General features: G+C 44.8%; 1 protein-coding gene across 1 annotated transcript in view; it reads left to right on the top strand.

Moving 5' to 3' along the window:
* Positions 1-10,000, top strand: part of LOC307143129 (ATP-dependent 6-phosphofructokinase, liver type-like) — a 61,908-nt gene that overhangs the window by 31,148 nt on the left and 20,760 nt on the right. The window contains exons 19-20 of the mRNA XM_079844434.1: positions 4,339-4,450; positions 4,526-4,625. Coding sequence (XP_079700560.1) covers positions 4,339-4,450; positions 4,526-4,625 — 212 coding nt within the window. The remainder of the gene's footprint in view (positions 1-4,338; positions 4,451-4,525; positions 4,626-10,000) is intronic.

Below are 10,000 nucleotides of genomic sequence, written 5' to 3'. Positions count from 1 at the left end.
CGAAAGAGGTTTCGCTTGAAAAAATTTCTCACTAAAATTAGAAAAGGGAAAAACCCAGTTAAAGGTAAATCAAATTGATTTTGCGAAATGAGATCCACATCAAGGGTGACTTTGCAGTGCTATCTGTTTTTCCTGTCTCTTTTTTTCCTCTCTTTATATCTCTTTATGGATATTTTGAGAATAGGATCTTTAAACATTAATGGAGGGAGAGATAGGAATAAGAGAGCAGTGATATCAGAATATGTTCATCTGAAAGACATCAATGTTATGTTTTTACAGGAAACACATTCAGATAGTCAAAACGAAATTGAATTGTATAGATGGTGGGAAGGTGAATGTATTCTGAGTCATGGAACCAATTTAAGCGCAGGAGTAGCGATTATCTTTTCCAAAAATTTGGATCTAAAGATTCTATCCACTATTGAATTAGAAAAGGGTAGAGTTTTAATAGCAATAGTTGAAATTAAAGAGTTAAAGTTTCTTTTTATTAATGTTTATGCTCCAAATTTAGGTCCACAAAGATTAGAACTATTTGAAAAATTAAGCATTGCAATAAGAAAATATGATGATGGAAAAATGTGTGTAATAATGGGAGGAGATTGGAATTGTACTACTGATTTTGTATTGGATAGGAATGGGCAAGAACCTCATTTACAGTCTAGTAATATGCTCCTTAGGATAACTCAAGAACTAGAACTGGATGATGTGTGGAGAAATAAGAATCAGTTAACAAAACAATACACATGGATTAAAATTTTGGATTCTATTGTAAAGGGAGCACGTCTGGATAGAATATATGTAAATAAATCAGACAATAATAGAGTCATGAATGTTGGTATATCTCCTTGTGGGTTTTCTGATCATCATATAGTGACTGTTGATTTTAATACTAAAAGCATGTCACATTCAAAATCTTATTGGCATTTTAATGTCAAACTGGTGCAGGATACGTTATTTTGTGAAAAATTTAAATGTTTCTGGGAGAGTTGGAAAGTAGAAAAAGACAATTTCGAAAATGTAATTCAATGGTGGGAGGTAGGAAAAGTCCAAATCAAGATTTTTTGTCAGCAGTTTTCTTATAATAATACTGTGATTGTAAAAAGAAATATTGAAAGTTTGGAGAAAGATATTAATGAAATGGAAAATGTAATTGATTTGAATGTTTCGGGTTTCGGGGATTTAAAGAAAAAGAGATTGGAGTTGAAAACACTGTTAGAGGAAAGAGCAAAAGGTGCCTTAATCAGAGCAAGGATATCTTCCATCAAGGAAATGGACGCTCCAACAAAGTTCTTTTTTAACTTGGAACGTAAAGTAGTAAAGCAAAAGAATATGCTTTATCTTCGGAAGGACAATGGCACATTAACTTCAAATCCTATCGAAATGAGGAAAATTGCAATGGACTTTTATGCTGAACTTTTTGGGTCAAAAGATTGTGATCCTGAGAGTACGGATCAGTTATTAAAAGGACTGCCTACTTTAAAATCTGAGGACAGAAAAACCCTGGACAAATTAATTTCATATGAAGAACTTTCAGAGGCCGTAAAGCAACTGTCCATAGGGCGTTCCCCGGGAGTAGATGGCCTGCCTGCTGAATTTTACAAATCATTTTGGGACATTTTAGGAGAGGACTTTTATAATGTAATCTGTGAATGTTTTCAAAAAGGTACTTTACCCAGCAGTTGCAAAAGAGCAGTACTATCACTTCTACCTAAGACTGGTGATTTAGGGGTGTTGAAAAACTGGCGTCCTGTTTCTTTAATGTGCCAAGACTACAAAATATTGTCTAAATGTTTAGCAAATAGATTAAAGAAGTTTTTGAGCACTATTGTGAGGAATGAGCAAACATACTGTATTCCAGGACGTACAATAATGGATAATTTATTTCTAATAAGAGATGTTATGGACCTTTCTATGAATGATGATTTTAATATTGGTTTCTTATCGATTGACCAAGAAAAAGCGTTTGATCGTGTGGGTCATGAATATCTTTTAAGTGTTTTGAAAGCATTTGGGTTTGGGGAGACTTTCATTTCTTGGATCAAATTACTGTATAGAGAGGCTTCAGTGATGCTTAAGGTTGGAGGGGGACTGAGTTGTCCAATACCTGTGAAGAGGGGAATTAGGCAGGGGTGCCCAATTTCTGGACAACTCTACAGTTTAGTTATTGAGCCCTTGCTTATTAAACTGAGAAATAATTTGAAAGGCTTTCACATACCAGGGGATTTTAATGGTTCAAGTGTTTCTGTTTCAGCTTACGCTGATGATGTCACTGTTTTTATTACTGGACAAGGGGACATTGAGATATTGTCTAAAAGTTTAGCTTTATACGAGAGAGCCTCCTCATCAAGAGTAAATTGGGCAAAGAGTGAGGGTTTTGTTGTGGGTCCATGGAAAAATGGTGGGCCACCTAAGCTTCCAGGAGGGTTACAGTGGAATACAGAGGGAATTAAAATTCTTGGAGTATTTCTGGGTAAAGAAAATTATAGGAAAAAAAACTGGGAGGGTATGCTGGAGAAGGTGTCTGCCAAGTTGTCTAAATGGAATTGGCTATTACCTGAACTATCCTACAGGGGTAGAGTCTTGGTTACAAATAACCTGGCCGCCTCCATGCTATGGCATAGACTCAATGTGCTGGATCCTCCAGATGAACTGATAAAAGTTATACAGAAGAAATTTGTGGGGTTTTTTTGGTCGGGGCAACACTGGATTCCTGGATCCGCATTATATCTGCCTTTACAAGAAGGAGGACATGCTCTGATAGATATCAGAAGCAGGATTATGACTTTTAGACTGCAAACAGCTCAAAGATTATTATATGGAGAAGATCTGGGATGGATTCGTGTTGCTTGTGCTATTTTAAGGAAAGCATCTGGTCTCGGTTACGAGAAACAATTGTTTTTACTGAGCCTTAAAGAGCTGGACATGAGTAACTTAACCCTGTTTTATCAGTCAATGCTGAGAGCCTGGCTTGATAACTTCAATATCAACAGAGATCTTTCTGAACCAAAGGAGTGGATAATGGGAGAGCCATTGTTTTACAACCCAATGATACAAACGAGAACTCTGTCATCGGGAAGTTTGATGAACTGCCTGGCGGGAGCTGGACTGAAGAGGATAGGAGACCTGAGAGACCTCAACGGATGGAAGACGGCTGCAGCACTACAGCGTGAGACGGGTATTCGATCTCTCCGTCTTCTGCAGCAGGTGTTGGAGGGGGTGCAGAGAGCATTGCCTGGAACCTGCAGGGAGGCACTGGAAACTCAACCAGCTCAAGAGTGGAGGAGAAACTATCAGTTTCCATCTATCAGTGTTTCTGCTGCTGCAAAAGAAAATTATGAAGATGCTGACACAATATTAACTTTTAAGACCCCGGAGATGGGACCGTTTCGTGAAACAACTAAAAAAGCAATTTACTTTACTTGCGTTAAAGTTGCCCATCAGACTGTTTTAAAAAGAGTACGAGCAGGGAGGTGGACAGAAGTGTTTGGACCAGACTTTAAAGGATCCTGGAGGTCTCTGTACAAACCTCCCATTGAGAAGCGTACAGCAGACCTACAGTGGAGACTTATTCATGGTGCTATAGCTACAAACAGACACGTGGCGCACCTGAATCCAGCAGTGGGGAGGGAATGTCCTTTTTGTGGAATTGAAGAGACAGTTGAACACTTATTTATTAATTGTGTGAGGTTAAGCAGTCTTTTTATTATTTTAAAAGGTTTGTTTGAAAGGTTTGGTAAAGATTTTTCTAATCAGTTTTTTATAAGTGGTCCTAAATATACATCTCATGAGAGAAGAAGAATATGCTTATTTAATTTTTTGTTGGGTATGGCCAAAATGGCAATTTGGAAGACTCGAAAGAATAAGTTATTGGGTATAGGTACAGTAGACGCAGAAAATGCTTTTAAAGGCATGGTGTCTGCTAGAATTAAAATTGAATATAAATATTTTAAATTGATTAATGATATTCAAAGGTTCGCCGAAATATGGTCCGTGGAAGGAGTTTTGTGTGAGGTTTTGGATGACATGTTGTATTTCAAATTTTAAAGTTGTTTGAAGTATAAATGTTATATGTGTGTATTTTTATTGTATATTTATTATAGGTGATATTTTGTATTATATGATTAGATAGGAAATCTGGATTGTGAAAAAAGTTAATGTAATAAAGTCGTGTTAAGCCTCTCTCTCTCTCTCTCTCTCTCTCTCTCTCTCTCTCTCTCTCTCTCTCTCTCTCTCGCTCTCTCTCGCTCTCTCTCTCTCTCTCTCTCTCTCTCTCTCTCTCGCGCTCTCTCGCTCTCTCTCTCTCTCTCTCTCTCTCGCTCTCTCTCTCTCTCTCTGCAGGAATGAGAAGTGTAACACACACTACACCACTGAGTTCATACACAACCTCTACTCCGCCGAGGGCAAAGGCATCTTCGACTGCAGGGTCAACGTGCTGGGTCACCTGCAGCAGGTCAGAGGTCATGGGGCCAGCAGATTCATGACTGAACTGTGTGTTTGATCTCTGATCACGTGTTCTTGTGTTCAGGGGGGCGTCCCCACACCGTTCGACAGGAACTTCGGCACTAAACTGGGAGTGAAGTCTGTGCTGTGGCTCACGGAGAAGATGAGAGACGCCTACAGACAGGGTGAGCCGCCCACATCAACCACATCAACCTCATCAACCACATCAACCACATCAACCTCATCAACCACATCAACCACATCAACCACATCAACCACATCAACCTCATCAACCACATCGCCCACATCAACCACATCAACCACATCGCCCACATCAACCACATCAACCACATCAACCACATCAACCACATCAACCTCATCGCCCACATCAACCTCATCAACCACATCGCCCACATCAACCACATCAACCACATCGCCCACATCAACCACATCAACCACATCAACCACATCAACCACATCAACCACATCAACCTCATCAACCACATCGCCCACATCAACCACATCAACCACATCGCCCACATCAACCACATCAACCTCATCAACCACATCGCCCACATCAACCACATCGCCCACATCAACCACATCAACCACATCGCCCACATCAACCACATAAACCACATCAACCACATAAACCACATCAACCTCATCGCCCACATCAACCTCATCGCCCACATCAACCACATCGCCCACATCAACCACATCAACCTCATCAACCACATCGCCCACATCAACCACATCGCCCACATCAACCACATAAACCACATCAACCTCATCAACCACATCGCCCACATCAACCACATCAACCACATAAACCACATCAACCTCATCGCCCACATCAACCTCATCGCCCACATCAACCACATCGCCCACATCAACCACATCAACCTCATCAACCACATCGCCCACATCAACCACATCGCCCACATCAACCACATAAACCACATCAACCTCATCAACCACATCGCCCACATCAACCACATCAACCACATCGCCCACATCAACCACATCGCCCACATCAACCACATAAACCACATCAACCACATAAACCACATCAACCTCATCGCCCACATCAACCTCATCGCCCACATCAACCACATCGCCCACATCAACCACATCAACCTCATCAACCACATCGCCCACATCAACCACATCGCCCACATCAACCACATAAACCACATCAACCTCATCAACCACATCGCCCACATCAACCACATAAACCACATCAACCTCATCGCCCACATCAACCACATCAACCTCATCGCCCACATCAACCACATCAACCACATCGCCCACATCAACCACATCAACCTCATCAACCACATCACCCACATCAACCACATCAACCACATCAACCACATCAACCACATAAACCACATCAACCTCATCGCCCACATCAACCACATCAACCTCATCGCCCACATCAACCACATCGCCCACATCAACCACATCGCCCACATCAACCTCATCGCCCACATCAACCACATCGCCCACATCAACCTCATCGCCCACATCAACCACATCAACCACATCGCCCACATCAACCACATCAACCACATCAACCTCATCGCCCACATCAACCACATCAACCACATCACCCACATCAACCTCATCAACCACATCAACCACATCAACCACATCGCCCACATCAACCACATCGCCCACATCAACCTCATCGCCCACATCAACCACATCGCCCACATCAACCTCATCGCCCACATCAACCACATCAACCACATCGCCCACATCAACCACATCAACCACATCAACCTCATCGCCCACATCAACCTCATCAACCACATCAACCACATCAACCTCATCAACCACATCAACCACATCAACCACATCAACCACATCAACCTCATCAACCACATCGCCCACATCAACCACATCAACCACATCGCCCACATCAACCACATCAACCACATCAACCACATCAACCACATCAACCTCATCGCCCACATCAACCTCATCAACCACATCGCCCACATCAACCACATCAACCACATCGCCCACATCAACCACATCAACCACATCAACCACATCAACCACATCAACCACATCAACCTCATCAACCACATCGCCCACATCAACCACATCAACCACATCGCCCACATCAACCACATCAACCTCATCAACCACATCGCCCACATCAACCACATCGCCCACATCAACCACATCAACCACATCGCCCACATCAACCACATAAACCACATCAACCACATAAACCACATCAACCTCATCGCCCACATCAACCTCATCGCCCACATCAACCACATCGCCCACATCAACCACATCAACCTCATCAACCACATCGCCCACATCAACCACATCGCCCACATCAACCACATAAACCACATCAACCTCATCAACCACATCGCCCACATCAACCACATCAACCACATAAACCACATCAACCTCATCGCCCACATCAACCTCATCGCCCACATCAACCACATCGCCCACATCAACCACATCAACCTCATCAACCACATCGCCCACATCAACCACATCGCCCACATCAACCACATAAACCACATCAACCTCATCAACCACATCGCCCACATCAACCACATCAACCACATCGCCCACATCAACCACATCGCCCACATCAACCACATAAACCACATCAACCACATAAACCACATCAACCTCATCGCCCACATCAACCTCATCGCCCACATCAACCACATCGCCCACATCAACCACATCAACCTCATCAACCACATCGCCCACATCAACCACATCGCCCACATCAACCACATAAACCACATCAACCTCATCAACCACATCGCCCACATCAACCACATAAACCACATCAACCTCATCGCCCACATCAACCACATCAACCTCATCGCCCACATCAACCACATCAACCACATCGCCCACATCAACCACATCAACCTCATCAACCACATCACCCACATCAACCACATCAACCACATCAACCACATCAACCACATAAACCACATCAACCTCATCGCCCACATCAACCACATCAACCTCATCGCCCACATCAACCACATCGCCCACATCAACCACATCGCCCACATCAACCTCATCGCCCACATCAACCACATCGCCCACATCAACCTCATCGCCCACATCAACCACATCAACCACATCGCCCACATCAACCACATCAACCACATCAACCTCATCGCCCACATCAACCACATCAACCACATCACCCACATCAACCTCATCGCCCACATCAACCACATAAACCACATCAACCTCATCGCCCACATCAACCACATCAACTTCATCGCCCACATCAACCACATCAACCACATCGCCCACATCAACCACATCAACCACATCGCCCACATCAACCACATAAACCACATCAACCTCATCGCCCACATCAACCACATCAACCTCATCGCCCACATCAACCACATCAACCACATCGCCCACATCAACCACATCGCCCACATCAACCACATCAACCTCATCGCCCACATCAACCTCATCGCCCACATCAACCACATCAACCACATCGCCCACATCAACCACATCAACCACATCAACCTCATCGCCCACATCAACCACATCACCCACATCACCCACATCAACCACATCAACCTCATCGCCCACATCAACCACATCGCCCACATCAACCTCATCGCCCACATCAACCACATCGCCCACATCAACCACATCGCCCACATCAACCACATCAACCACATCGCCCACATCAACCACATCGCCCACATCAACCACATCAACCACATCGCCCACATCAACCACATCGCCCACATCAACCACATCAACCTCATCAACCACATCAACCACATCAACCACATCAACCTCATCAACCACATCGCCCACATCAACCACATCGCCCACATCAACCACATCAACCACATCGCCCACATCAACCTCATCAACCACATCAACCACATCAACCACATCAACCACATCAACCTCATCAACCACATCAACCACATCGCCCTCATCAACCACATCGCCCACATCAACCACATCAACCACATCAACCACATCTACCACATCGCCCACATCAACCACATCAACCACATCGCCCTCATCAACCACATCGCCCACATCAACCACATCGCCCACATCTACCACATCGCCCTCATCAACCACATCGCCCACATCAACCACATCAACCTCATCAACCACATCGCCCTCATCAACCACATCAACCACATCGCCCACATCTACCACATCGCCCACATCAACCACATCGCCCACATCAACCACATCAACCACATCAACCACATCAACCACATCGCCCACATCAACCACATCAACCACATCGCCCACATCAACCACATCAACCACATCGCCCACATCAACCACATCAACCACATCGCCCACATCAACCACATCAACCACATCGCCCACATCAACCACATCAACCTCATCAACCACATCAACCACATCAACCTCATCAACCTCATCAACCACATCAACCACATCGCCCACATCAACCACATCAACCACATCGCCCACATCAACCACATCAACCTCATCAACCACATCAACCACATCGCCCACATCGCCCACATCAACCACATCGCCCACATCAACCACATCAACCACATCGCCCACATCAACCTCATCAACCACATCAACCACATCAACCTCATCAACCTCATCAACCACATCACCCACATCAACCACATCAACCACATCGCCCACATCGCCCACATCAACCACATCAACCTCATCAACCACATCAACCACATCAACCACATCACCCACATCAACCACATCAACCACATCAACAACATCGCCCACATCAACCACATCAACCTCATCAACCTCATCAACCACATCAACCTCATCAACCACATCAACCTCATCAACCACATCAACCACATCAACCACATCACCCACATCAACCACATCAACCACATCAACAACATCGCCCACATCAACCACATCAACCTCATCAACCACATCAACCTCATCAACCTCATCAACCACATCAACCACATCAACCACATCACCCACATCAACCACATCAACAACATCGCCCACATCAACCACATCAACCTCATCAACCACATCAACCACATCAACCACATCGCCCACATCGCCCACATCAACCACATCGCCCACATCAACCACATCAACCACATCAACCACATCGACCACATCGCCCACATCGCCCACATCAACCACATCGCCCACATCAACCACATCAACCACATCGCCCACATCAACCACATCGCCCACATCAACCTCATCAACCACATCAACCACATCGCCCACATCAACCACATCAACCACATCGCCCACATCAACCACATCAACCTCATCGCCCACATCGCCCACATCAACCTCATCAACCACATCAACCTCATCAACCACATCGCCCACATCGCCTACATCAACCACATCAACCACATCAACCTCATCAACCACATCGCCCACATCAACCACATCAACCTCATCAACCACATCAACCTCATCAACCACATCGCCCACATCGCCCACATCAACCACATCGCCCACATCAACCACATCGCCCACATCAACCACATCACCCACATCGCCCACATCAACC

The sequence above is a fragment of the Gobio gobio genome, assembly GCF_949357685.1.
Source record: "Gobio gobio genome assembly, chromosome: 19".
Classification (NCBI taxonomy): Eukaryota; Metazoa; Chordata; class Actinopteri; order Cypriniformes; family Gobionidae; genus Gobio; species Gobio gobio.
This window is presented reverse-complemented; position numbering and strand designations above follow the sequence as displayed.